A 13,938-nucleotide genomic window follows, 5' to 3' on the forward strand; every position below is an offset into this window, starting at 1 on the left:
GGCAAAGCTTGCAGAGAGGGTAAAGCTGCACAAAAGCACACTGTTTGCCACCCTGTCTCTCTGCACTATTTGACATTTTGTGGCCAATAAATCTAGAACCATGTGTTTATGTTAAACAGAATGCCACTTCCAAAAGATGTCTGCATAAGAACAAACCATCAAAATGTAGATGTTGAATAGGCAAAACAGAATGCAAAGTCAGTACACATCAATAAACCATGTAAGAACTGGAGTGGTTGTGGCATTTGTGTTTCAGTAATTCCTTAAAGACCTCAGACCTAGGAGCTCATTCCCCTGGATACTGCAGCACACAGCCAAAAAATCTCTAACCTGAAAAACAGACAAGTGTGAACTTAAGTATACAAGATACAAGCAAGAGGGTAAGTAGCAGCATATATGCCAATCTAACTGTCATTACACAAAGCAACATGACAAGTAAATTCCTGTAATTACAGCATGACTGGAGTTTAGAATCTACTATCACAGTCCTAACAGCACACAGCAAGAGCAGGATACTTGTAGCTGAAGTATAGCTGTTTTGGGATATATCAGAACTTTTCACTTTCACACTGTTTAGACCCTTCAAAAGGGCAGTGAAGACTTCATGTGGAAGGAGGCAAAAGCTCTAACAGGAAGCAAAGCTGCCCTCATAACAGCCCTAACCAAAAAGGAGAGCAGCTACAAAACAAGGTGTCTGTAAGCTTACAATCCAGTCCAAAGACTGCTTAAATCTCTCCTCATCTGAGGCTCTTATGCATGAATGTTGACATTCCAGTCCCGCGAGCACAAAGCACAGGGCTTAACAGCCCACCACAGGGAGCTCCCAGGAAAACAAGTCAATTAGAAAAAGAGGTCACGTGCAAGCACTCGGTTCCTTTAGAGAATATAACTTCAGAACTAAATAAAAAGTTTGGTATTTATATTCCCACACAAAACATGTAATGCTAGTGACGACAGTTTCAAACTGCAAATGCTTTCAACATTAACACTAAGTTGTATTTTATACATTTATGCATACTGTCATAAAAAAATGTAAATGAAGGCAGAAGAACTTCCATGTTAAGCAGCATAGCAATCATTTTTACATCAGCTAGATGTCAAAAATGCATTCACTGTCAGAACAACTCAGAGTGACTACTGAGCAAAATATTTACTCAATCCTGTTTTGCAGTTTTAAATAGTGGTAACTGAAGTCACATTGCAAGTTCTAATAATAATCTTTACCAATGGTTTACTCAGTCATCCCTTAACTAATCTGTGTCCCAGATTCCCTGTCACCTCCTCCTAAACATTGTAATACAATTCTAATTGGTGCCTCAGCAAGGAAACTTAATTAACAAATCCAATCATACATGCAAATTCTTCCCTGAAGTTGTTATTGGGCAAGTCTGTTCAGGACAACAATCTTGTTTTGGAACAGCTGAAGCCTGAATTTGCAGCAACAGCTTTATTGCATACAATGATGTAAACATCAGAAATACCAGGTAACCTTTCAGACCCAGGCAATTTTGCAAGGCTACAAATAAAAATGCTTTCCAAGTGTTAAGTGAGACAATTCATTTAGTGAATGAACTACGAAAAAATTCCACAAGTCCTTTTCATCCTTACTTGCCAAAACAGAACTACACTTAAAGCTTACTGGAAGCAAAGGGTTACTTTTAAGAGTTATACGTTATCAGTCCCATGCAGAGCTTTTCATCACTATTAGAGACAAAGCCCTTGATTAAAAGGACACCAAGTGTGTAATTGTTAAAAACCTACAGTTTGGCCCTTGCAGAAACCCTGTTTTGTTTGCAGAGATATAGAAACTTCATGCAACTTATCATGCCTAAATGCAAAGGCTAATTGTTCACAGAAAGAAGAGGGGAAGAAACAAGCAGCAATCAGGATGGCTTAAAAAGGGAACCCTCAGTAATTTATAACTGTATCAAGAATGAAAAATGAATGACGCAAGGGCTTGGAAAGCATCATTTACAGTTTAGCAGGAGACAAGACAAAGTAGCCTAACAAGTACAGTGTGCAAAGATTCACACAAACGTAGGAAAAAAAAGATCAAATGAGGATGAAAAAAAAGGAGTAGATGAATTCTGCAAAGTTCCTAAGCTAGTATTTTTAATATACCTTAGAAATGAAGTATGATAAAACATGAATATGCAGTAAAAGCTTTCAAAAAGTCTTGATAATACAAGCTCTGTCCACAGAAGTGTACTTAAACTATTGCCAATCTAAATTTCAATCCACGGATTTGATAACAGAATTACCGCATTAGGAGCTCTGTTCTGCCACACACAACTCTGATCTCACTGAAACTAGTGGGGGCAATTAAAAAGCACTCACTGCTCACTGAGTGAAGATCACAATCACCGTTAATCCTATGGTAACGAAAGGAGAAAACAAATTGGACAAAAGATAAAGGAATAGATGAAGTCGGGTAAATTAGATGTGATTGAGCCATCCTCAGATTGACACTAAAAAACACTAGTGCTCTTATGAACTCAAATCACCAAATTAAGTAGTTCATTGCATTTGTAGAATAAAGCCTTAAAACATTTATAAAAAATAAATAGCTAATATATGTTCATAGGGAAAGTGAAACACAGATGGTAGCAATGCAATACAAACATTTAAGGCACACAGCAAAAAAACAGTTTTCAAATATACAACAGAAATGTAACAAGGTATAGAGAACAGGTTTTTTTCCCCCCCCACACCTGTATGAGAAACGCATTTTCTTTTCTTTTCCTTTTTTTTTTTTTAAACTAAGCCCTGAGCATCTAATCAGCAAAGACAATAATAAATAAAGAAGGGGAAACAACAGGGAGCCAGGGGATAGTCTTATAGAAGTTCAAATGCATATGCCTTAGCTAAATAACAGCCACGAGGGGGCAGATGGCAATCTACAAATATCTAAAAGATGTAAGCAAAGAATGGAGCAGGATTAAGGAAAGAACAGAAATGAGAACACAAATTAAATGAAAGCAAAATTCTGACCAAGCATTTAGTTATGCACAGAAATGATTTTCAAAGATGTTAATGAAAATATCTCCATTTAAAAACATTTTCAATTAGATAGGCCCCCCAGAAAAACCTCATCTAAGCACCTGTAAAGACAGAGGTTAACTCCTGAAGATATTCAGGTTACTAGCTCCTAATATTCTATGCATCAACAGGGCATATTTATATATTAAAAAAACGCAGAATATCGTTCAGTCATACACACATTGAAAGGAAACTGCCAAAATAAGTTCTGGCATTAACAACTTGCTTTGAATCTAGTGATATCACTTGAGGACATTTACTCAATTTCCAAATGTTGGAAGTGACCCAGCATTAAAACAACATTGATTATAGCGATGCCCTAAAATTGGCAAGACACAAATTTCTCCCAAATTAAAGTTACATCTCTCCATTAACCTTTTCAGGTTTGTACTGGGGACAGTTGTTAATAAGTACAATGACTTTTCAAAACATTGAATGCCAGCTATTACAGTCTCAATGTTTTAAATAGGTTTGTGGATTCTTCTCTTTCCCTGTAAGTTGGTTTTATACCTCTATTAAAGTTATTTCTAACAGCTCTGAAGCAAGCAATTTCCTACTCCTCCTCAAAACTATCCTTTATTTTTTTTTCACATCTAATCTGATGAAGTCATAACACAGATACCAGATATGCATTAAGAAGGCACACAGAATGATTATCAAGAATGCAGTGTTCATTCTCTGAAGTCTTTCCAATAAGCTAAGTCTTAAGAAAAAAGTAATAGGGCATGAGAAAATCTGACTATAACCAAGTTGCACCTAATGTTTTTTCAGAAGCTTTAACCTTGATCTCATCTCTATATATTGCAACACATCCTTGTCTTTTAACAGCTCACCTCGACCTCTAGAGGAACTTCGACCTCGAGGAGCCCCTACCACCGTTCCTCCTCCTCGTCCCGTCAATCTCAGGACAGCGGCACTGTTTACAGACATTGAGAAATTTCTCTGCCAAGAAGAAGAAAGAGCCATGGTGAGATTTTACTAAACAAAAAAACAAAACGAAATCCCCATCCCATGGCCCCACGCACACCACAACCAAACTTACCTCTTTTCCTAAATTTAGCTTAACACCAACTGTGATTTCCTTGTTTGTTACACACTCTCTGCAACTAACTGAACAAAATTACCAAGGAAAAGGACTAGTGCTCCTGAGTTACTTACCTGAAATTTTCATGCTCTAAACGTAGTAAATGAGCATTAACTTCTTTATCAGATGATTCCAGCACAGGATTGATTGTAATTTTCAGTAGCTCTAACTACACGGCCATTCAGCTGCTAAAGTAATTAGTACCTACACTGTACACAACGCATTAACAGTGCTTCTAAACCAACTTCTCATGTAAAGCAGTAATGTGCAATGAACAAGACTTGAACAAGATTATATTTACTCCTAGCCTTTGCAAAAGCCTTTTTTCTTCAGCTGTATTGTAAGAGTGGGGGAACTAAACTTCAGAAGCCTTAAACATGTAAGTGTTACTCATTTTAGTAAGGCAATAACCACCAGTAAAATTCAAATTTATTATAATGAGAAATAATTACTACAGAAAAAGACATTTCAACAAAGAATGGCTAATTATAATAAACTGTCCCCATTTCTCCGAGCATGAGTAGCTGGAAAACTAGGCCAAAGGATCCAGAAGCTTGTTCTGAAACATTAACCACCAAACTTGGATTCAGAGTACGTGTGAATCCAAGTTTTAAGTAGCATACAAAAGATGCAAGAGTTGTTCTGTCAGGCTTCTTGACAGGGTCTGAAAGGAGGCAGATTGCTTATATGAACACATCTAAATTACTATGATTTTGAAGGTCCCAGACTTCCAAAGAACAAGACAACAAGCAAATAGATACTTTTAAAACCTAAATGGCACACATCAAAACCAACAGGCACCTGAAGGAGTGTTAGTGCAGAAGTCAAACTGCTTGATACATTCTTTCTACAAAAATGGATCTTCCTTCAAGAGAGAACTGGCAACTTTAAGTTGACTTGAGAAAAACATCCAGTCACACATGGCAAAAAAGCAAGGTCAGCCTCCAGTAAATCTGACTTTCTTCATAGCTAACTCCTAAAGTAACCATTTCAAGATTAAGCAAACCACCTCTCCTACATCTGTAAACAAATCACTGTCTTCACTATTGTTATTTTCACTTAAGTAGTGAAATATAAATAGCAGCTTTTCACTGTTTCTCCCCCAGAACCTTCAAAAATCACCAGGGAAACACATCTTATTTTAATCTCATTACCTACAATTTTTACACAAATGCTGTATTTTAGTAGTAGTGATTTAATTTATACTCCATATATCTTGAAAGATCATTTAATTTTTCTTCTCTTTTGGACATGAAAATCTGCATGTCAACCGAAAAGCAGATCAATGGGAACATTTAAGCCAGACAATTTTGTGTCTTTTACTCAGAACTAGGTGGGCTTGGCAGCTGTCCCAGCTAAATAACACAAGCATTGATGAGAGCGAGCTCTCTATTTACCTTTCCAAATATTTCAAATATAGTCTATGGGATCATGAGATCAATGTTTGTAGTTCTGAACATGAGACCTCATAGTAAAGTATACATTTACTGTAAATAACAGGTCTCAAGAAGACCTTGAGGATCTTAGGCACACACAGGATGAAAAGAGATTCTAATTCCCTCCAGAGAAGCCTAACATCTGATGACACAACTCACCATCAGGTGCAAAGTTATACAAAATCTGGACAGATAAGAGACAAATGTACTTCTCAGAAATTCCCCGTCTTCTGATTGATACAACCAAGCAACAATTACATTTTACAAAAACTCAGAAACCCTTTTGAAATGTGCAGGGGTTTTTTTTAATTATTTATTTTAAGCCTCAAAACTTCTCAGAGGAAATGTGTTACTTGCTGGCGGGATATAATGCACAAGCATGCGCTCTGAGGCAACTTGCCATGAAATTTTCTGCTTATTTAAAGCATATAGCACACCTATAGTTCACATGTGCTATTTGCTACAAAAATACAGAAGTATCTTCAAGCTATTGACAAGATCCAGTCTTGCATAAGTCTTAGTTTTTCCATGTCTTATTTTTACTAGTAAGAAAAAACAGCAGTATTATTTTCCCCCCTCCATCTAATTACATCTAAACTCCTCAAAACAACCTCCTCCACCACTTCTCTGTATCTGTAGAGCTTGCTGTGGTGAAGAGACAATCCTTATATTTAAGCTTAAAATCATAGTTAATAAGACCCATCATCCACATCTACATAACAAGTCTTTAAATCAGCTGGAGAGAGATCAGGCAAGCACAAGCTCTTCCCGAATGTCCTACACACAACTCTAATGCTAGCAGGAGCATAACTCTCGGGTTACAAGCAAAGATTACTCTCCATCCAAGGCTAGAGTAAGCTTGACTGGTTCAGCTCCAGCTAAGCATAACTATCTTTAAGTTTATTCATTTTGATGAGGCTGTCCTCTGTAAGACCCTCAAATCTCCCTCTCTCAAATTTTGATAGGATATTACCAGCAGTATTCATGGAAGGGCACAAACATGTCTTAAACTCTCCAATTTTACCTAAGAGCTTTCCTGTGCCACGACTAGGAGCAAAGCCATTGGTTTTTCACCTCATGATCACTTATGAACATCTTGTACTACTTCTTGATGACAAGCAATGTTTATTATGTCATGGGGTACAAATACCAAAGTTTCCGGTAGTTTGAACACTGCTGTTCCCTTAACATCTCAAGCAAATTAGTCAAAAGGGGAAAAAGATCTAAATTCATTTTAGACAAAAAAAAAGATTGTTCATGTCCTCTGGATGCTCAGAAAGCATTAGGAATAAGTCTTCCTTAGAAAAGGAATATGGAACTGTTCTTTCAGATAAAGATATCTGTTCAAATTGCAGAAAACTAAGCCCATCATCAAGACTGCTGCAAGATCAAAAAAGAAAATGAGCAAAAAGAAGAAAGCAGGGACACAGACACACATGCTCCTGAGAAACGCTAAGCTTAAGACCTTGATGAAACACTAGATACTGTAGCAGAGAACTACCTACCCCTGTAGCTTCAGCAGCATTTACATCTCACCCGGACCGAGAAGCTACTAGGTACATATTCAGTACTATATAGCCTTAAGCTCATATCACCCCCCTTGGAGAAGATCTTGGCAATCACCAGAAGTCAATGTCTCCTTTAAAAGTCTTGACCATAAAAGTCTTGTAGTTTACTGCCTGAAGGATTCCACTATGCATCAGTAAAAAAGTATGTCTAAAGGCATTTAATACCAAGATTTGAGATTTTCATGTGCTACTGAGTGTCTGGCTGACCATTCCGTGGGCCTGTGCCTGAACCCTCCTGTTTCCACTTGGAAACAGGGTCTTGGCAAAGATTCACATAAAAGCATATCCTCCTCCTCCTCAGCTACCTTTTAAGACCAGAACAATGACTTGCAGTACTAGTAGTGTCCTCATCTGAATATGAGCTTGAAAAGGCTGCTGGTTAAAAGCTGATCTAATAGTGTCCTGTATCAGCGGACAACACCCTAAAAAGCCATGACATATATACTGATCATCCCCGCAAAAAAAAAAAAAAAAAAAAAAAAAATTAAATCATACTGCAGTCAGTAAAAACTCTCAGCAAAAACAAACCACAGTATTCTGAAGTCAGACAGGTGCTAAGAAACATGACAAACCAGAGAACAACTGCACAGTTAGAAGTTTTTAGAGCCATGAAGAAGGAATGAATTCAGAATCAAAAGTTGGAGGCACCAGAAGGCTGGCAGTCCTCCTTGCTACAGCTTCCTCTAGGAACTGACTTTAAAGGAAGGATTTAGAGCAGCCACACTCAAAACAGAAGTCTTTTGCAGACTACCTGTTTTCAACATTATCTTGTTCACCGTTGATAATGTAACTACAGAAACCAAGTAAGCAAATAATCAAGCAACTGCTTATACAGAGTATAAGTACAGTTAGGAATAGTATAGTATAAGTGTAGTTAGGAAAGTAATGCAACTTCCTAAGAAATGGGAAAGGCATTTCTCCAAAGACCACAAGCTGACATTTCAGAACTTGGATACTCCTATGACAAAAGAGAAGGTGGCACAAGAATTGTAGAAAGAAAGTTTCACAGATCTGAAAGTGCTGTTCACTTGACAAAACAGGTAATATTTCTCAGACCGCGATGATCCTGGACTTAATGCCTGACAATGCCTGCTATCAATAGAACAGATCATATGAAAAATATTTAGTCAAATTTAAGATAATCATTGAGTACGGCTAAAATTTAAACTTTATGCTAACACAGCATGTTTTTAGAATTTCTTTCCTGAAGTCTACCGAAGGTAGATTTGGGATTTTTACTAATTTTGTTTTTGAACTGAAACATATGCTTTATTTTGCCTTCAAGCTAATGCCAACCTACAGATTCTTTAAAAAGAGTACTATATCTCTGTAGGAATACAAACCTGTTCTTCTTCTGTAAAAGGTACAAGTGCCAGTGGTGGCAGGGGCTCCTCTTGTAAAATAGGCAGAAATTCCTTATCCAGAAGGTCTGACGGTATCTGTATGAAAGGAGAAAAGCATACAAATACTTGATGTACACAGGTATATATATGTACATATATATAAAAAAAACATTCCAGAGATAACGCCACATACTTGGATCAACACAAAAATACTTTTCTACCAAATCTCTCCTAGTACACCAGTACTTCTAGTAACAATGGCAATGAGGATGAAGGGGAGGGAGGAAGTTACTTCATTGCAAATTTATTTCCCCAGAAAAAAATTCTTATAGAGAAAACATCCAATGCATCCACTACCCAAAGCTTACATATGTAAAGTACCAAGCTCATAAAACAGATTTTCCATTTATACACCAATGCAGACCAAATCTGAACCAAGTGAAAGCTACCTGTTAAGAGTATTGTATTCCTAAGCTTAATATATTAAAAAAATGAATAAAATGTACATAAACAGAATTGCCATATATATAAAGCATGCATGCATAAAGATTTTGTATTTAATTTTTTAAAAATCAGTATTTTCTATGATAACAATGAGAATAAAATAAAAAAATAAGTAAAATGAAATTATATAGTTATGGATTTATTAAACAGGGAACATGGATGCAAGTATTAAAATCATGATTTAAGTCACATTTAAACACTAATTTTTTAACCATTCCATCTTCTGGCAGACGTCACCTTGAACACACAGATGAGAAGCTGCAGTTGTAACCAACTGAACTCTAACTATGTCAAAGAACTTTGTTTCAAGAATATCTAGTCCAAAACAATAAAGATAAAACCTTCCTCCAATTTTAGTTGGAGGAAAGCAAATTAATCCCCCCCCAAACCTCCATTTGAGTATACACTAACAGAAACCTTCTTGCTTTTAATCAGGGTACCTTTTTATCAGAGCTGCAGCTTTGCCTAATATCGAGCCAGTAAAGAACCATGATGACACAGCGAGAAAGAGATTAGGGTGCCAGATACAACACAGGCTTAAAAACATTACATCTGGTAGCTGACTATAAGTAGTGTCAATAGACCTCTCAGGTCTAAATAACTAAAATTATTGAATTCCACAGAAAACGTGGATCAGATGCAAGCCATCCATTTCTTCTATTATTGAAGGACAGCATGCTTTGTATTAAAGCCCTTCCAGTAGACACATGGGGGGAAGCGATCTTTCAGACTATGCATAACCATTGGAAAGCTTCCTCTAAAAACAGGAAACCGGGTTTTTTGAATGAGTGGTATCATCGGATACAACACAGACAAACTGAATAAAACAGTGACCTTTGACAGACTCAAAGTATAGCATCAAAGTTTAAATCACAACTCCTCAAAGTAAAGCAGGAGAATTCTGCATGTTAAAGCATGACCTTAAGCTATAACATACTTAAAGGCTTCAGAAAATTGATATCCAAAGGCCCCAAATCCACGTAGTATAAACAAAGTAGGTCCCCCAGCACTGCAGGAAAACATGTCAGCACACTTAGTACAGTAAGACGAAGGTGTGCATGCACATCTATATGCAAAGTTGAAGGCACAATCTGCAAAACTTCCTTCATTCCTTCCTGCACTTAAGGGTAAGGCTCTAGGAGGCAGAGACTTCAAGTCTACTATGTGCCTGCTGCAACAATAAATCAGCCTCTACATATCTGCTTAAAATAAAAATACAGAATACATGACTACCTGAAATGCTCTCATGGGGGTCTGAAATGTGACTTTTGCATTATGGAGAACTTTCCTTTGAAATTAAACAAGAGCAAAGTTCTTGCTCTATTTTTTTATATTGCTCTTCTATATTACACTGGCTAGCCTGTATCTGGGATTTGAGTTCCAGATAAGCAGACAGTTTAAGAACTGTGCTTATTGGGCTGAATACCTGCTAAGTGAACTGCCTTGAATCAGGACAAAAAGGAAGCTCTTATTTTTTTTTCAGATGATCTGCTAATGTAATTTATTGCCTGACTGTCAAGCTGAATTAAGCCTACTCTCACTATATTAAATAAAATCCTACAGAGTCAAGCAAATTTGCAAGGCTGCAACGAGACTTTATCCCTTCATCATCTGTGGCAATGGGACTGAATATATCAAACAGGTTTTCCTGTTCTCAGAGGTACAAGAAATCGCCTCTAAAGTCACTGCTGGCCAAAAGAATTAAACATAAATGCACTAAGAGTGGGATCAAATGGACATATAAAAAACAATTACACTTCTTTGGGTCTTTGTCAAAGGATACTCGATTTACATGTATACATTCACAAAATACAAATAACTTTCTCTAAGACTACGCACACATAGACATCAGATCTTCTTTCTTTTTCTACTCACCTTATTATCCTTTAGAAAAAGTGCCAACATTTCTTCTCTCCCATAGCGATAGTCTGCTAGTTTATACTTTGGCAAAGCCGGAGACAGAGGAGGGGATGTCACGCTCCCACCACTAGACAAAGCTCGCAGCCTAAAAAAAAAAAAGTGAAAACAGAACTGAAGATAATGCGTCTTCACTAAGTTACCTTCCCTCTGCACCTCATTTAGAGATTTGAGGAAAAAAAAAAAACAGTAACAGTTAAGCAGAAATATTTACACAGTCTAACTTAAAAACCCTAAAAATTGGTACTTCAAAAATAAAAATAGCTTCCCTTATTTTTCGTACAGGCAGGAGAGAGGGGGGAAAAAATACTTGGAAACACACTTTAAGGAAATTCAGTTGTATAATATACCTTGCATAGATACTAAATGACAATAGCTTTTCTTTTCTCCTAGTTCACAAGAAAAATTCTCACGACAATAAAAACAGTACAACAAACGTGAATCTGCTCTAAGTAAGAAGTTCAGTTAAGCATTTAACACAGTTTAACACACAGTAACAGACAGTAAATTTCACAATGAGATTTCTTCCTCTGACTGTCATCTCTGGAATTCTACTCAACTACTAATTACTTTTGCAGAACTTGAAATTAAGAGCATGTTTCACATGAGCATATACATCACTTTAGCATCTCAGCACAAAAGCTGTACAGTACACAGCCACTCTTGCAAGTGGTAACTTATGATTCCAAATAAATACGCTATTAGATTTGGTTCCATCCCACCAAGATTAGCCACTTCTTGCAGATAATAGTTGTCTTACAATTGTATGATGCTATTCCCCATCCTTTCATGGATTAGCCTCTAATTCTATATAACCATTTTCTCAGCTCTCTCACTATCCTAGTTTACGTTTAAGGAATATTTTACAAAAGAATGTGGGTCAAGAGAGAGAAAATAGCCCATTTTCCTACATTCTCCTTGATATGTATCCCAAACAGGGAAATAAATGAAAACTATCCCTAATAATTACAAAACTTCTGCAAAGAAGGTGTTATAAACTACAATATTGATTCAAAAGCTACCTTTCACCTCATTATTGAAGCTTTTTTCACTTACATTCTTCTAACTGTATAGGAAAGAAAAATTAAACATGCAAGTCCCTTCAACAGTAAGGGACTGTAACAGTTTTTTAGTTTGGTGCCACCCAGTGGTAATTTCTTTACATATCACTTCCAAATCAAAAATACCTGGGGAGGCATCATTCCAGGGATTAGATGGCTCAACGTAAAGTTCATCTCCAATCCAGATTAGATGCGACCGAGTCTCACAATTAAGAAGCGATATAATAGCATGTACTGCAACCCCGAAGAATAACTATAAATATTAAAATTCCACTGCATTATTCCTCTATCAAATCCAGTAACTCACTGAAATAAAGCACACACTTCCACACATAATCTAGTCTAGATTTAAAAAATAGACTAAAGTCCCTCATTGTTACAGTAACCTTAAATTACTGTTAAAATCTTTTTTTAAAAAAGAGTTATCTTAAAAAAGAAGGGGGAAGGTAACTGTGGCTTCCATCCATCCATCAATGGATCTTATCAAGTCTGTCTGTTGCACTGAAAAGCACTCTAGCATAAGCTATCTGTATATCCTATCTGTACGACGTACATAAAAATGTGTCAGCAAAAGTGAGTATGTTATTCCAGTAATAGTCTTACCATATGCGATATAGCAGTTATAGTCTTATAACCACTTCATACTCCCTTTTACCCTTTTAAGGGTCACATATCGCTAGAAATCACATCAGCTAAAAATCCCTGTTTGTAACCTCACAGTCATGAAGAAATTGGAGAAAACGCTGAATAATCACTCTTCTGTATTTTAGCAAAAGCCAGGGCAATGCACGTTAGCTAACCTGGAAAGTTTTCTAGCAAGTGATACAAGGTGATACAATGCCACGGAGTCCCCCTAACAAAACAGGTTTTTTCCCCCCGATACTTTTTGGTGTGCACATACAGTAGGTGAAGAGATGAACAGATATGCTTTTAACATATTCCATAAAGGTCCTTATTAATACTTATCACATGGGAAGACCAAATAAGCTTTCTCACTTACTGGTGTCTACTCTGAAGACAACAAGCATTATTCCTCTCTAGGTCCTTGCACTTGTAGTGCAAGTATTACGCACTACAGTAATATGAAATTCAACTCACTTCATACACAGTGCCAAAATATAAAGTGAGGACTAACTCTATAATATGAATATTGCTTTCATTCACAGGTCAGGGATCAAAAAGCAGCAGTAAGGAACAAAAACAGTATTATATCCCATTCAGTCTTATAATCAATTCAGCCCCCAAGCAGAGAAACATAAGTCTTCAAAAATTTTAAACAAGGTTCCAGAATTTCAAAAGACAGAAAGAAAACACTTACCATTCAGGCCCAAAGTTAAGTGTCTGAGTTTCTGCTGCCATTTTTTCCTGTTCTATTCCTCTTTTTCTAAAAAGCGTGAACCTGAAATATAAGAATGGTTACTATGAAAACAACTGGAATAATACAGTCCTTCACAAATTTCTTCCCAATACAAAAGTACATCCGGTCATGCAAAGAACTGAAAACAAAAACTAAGCGGGATCTTTTAAGGAACTCGTTTCAGCTTCCTAACACACATTACATTATTAATATAGGAGTAATTATCAAGATCTCTTGCCCCAAATCATTCTTAATAACTCAAACAGGATACCGGATTAGGGTGCCTGAAGAAACAACTTGTACAAGCAGTGTCTTGTTGAATCAGTGACTACAAGACAAGCAAACATGGAGAACTGGAGGCATAATCCTCTTCTGCAAGAGCAGTAATGCTTAATTAAAACAGAACTGCAGCTTTCTGACAATTACGAGAAGATACTAAAACACTAGAATATAGCAAGAAAGATCTGCCAGTCAAGTGGCACAGTATTCAAGACATTTCTGCTGTTTGTTCTTGAAAAATAAGCCTCCTAAAAATTGAGTACATCCAATGCAGTAGTGTCCTCCTCCGTCTACAGAAGATACCCAGCATTTTCTCATTCTTAGCTTTACTAAGCAAAGAGAGCACAGTT

The 13,938-nt window shown here is 36.7% G+C and overlaps 1 protein-coding gene across 14 annotated transcripts in view; it reads right to left on the bottom strand.

Moving 5' to 3' along the window:
* Window positions 1-13,938, bottom strand: part of GIGYF2 (GRB10 interacting GYF protein 2) — a 79,527-nt gene that overhangs the window by 53,799 nt on the left and 11,790 nt on the right. For all 14 annotated transcript variants that reach the window (XM_062583245.1, XM_062583244.1, XM_062583232.1 and 11 more), the window contains 4 exons: window positions 13,271-13,351; window positions 10,850-10,979; window positions 8,471-8,566; window positions 3,873-3,981 (listed from right to left, as the gene is read on the bottom strand). In XM_062583245.1, coding sequence (XP_062439229.1) covers window positions 3,873-3,981; window positions 8,471-8,566; window positions 10,850-10,979; window positions 13,271-13,311 — 376 coding nt within the window. In that variant the 5' untranslated portion in view covers window positions 13,312-13,351. The remainder of the gene's footprint in view (window positions 1-3,872; window positions 3,982-8,470; window positions 8,567-10,849; window positions 10,980-13,270; window positions 13,352-13,938) is intronic.

Source organism: Rhea pennata, chromosome 9, assembly GCF_028389875.1.
Source record: "Rhea pennata isolate bPtePen1 chromosome 9, bPtePen1.pri, whole genome shotgun sequence".
Classification (NCBI taxonomy): domain Eukaryota; kingdom Metazoa; phylum Chordata; class Aves; order Rheiformes; family Rheidae; genus Rhea; species Rhea pennata.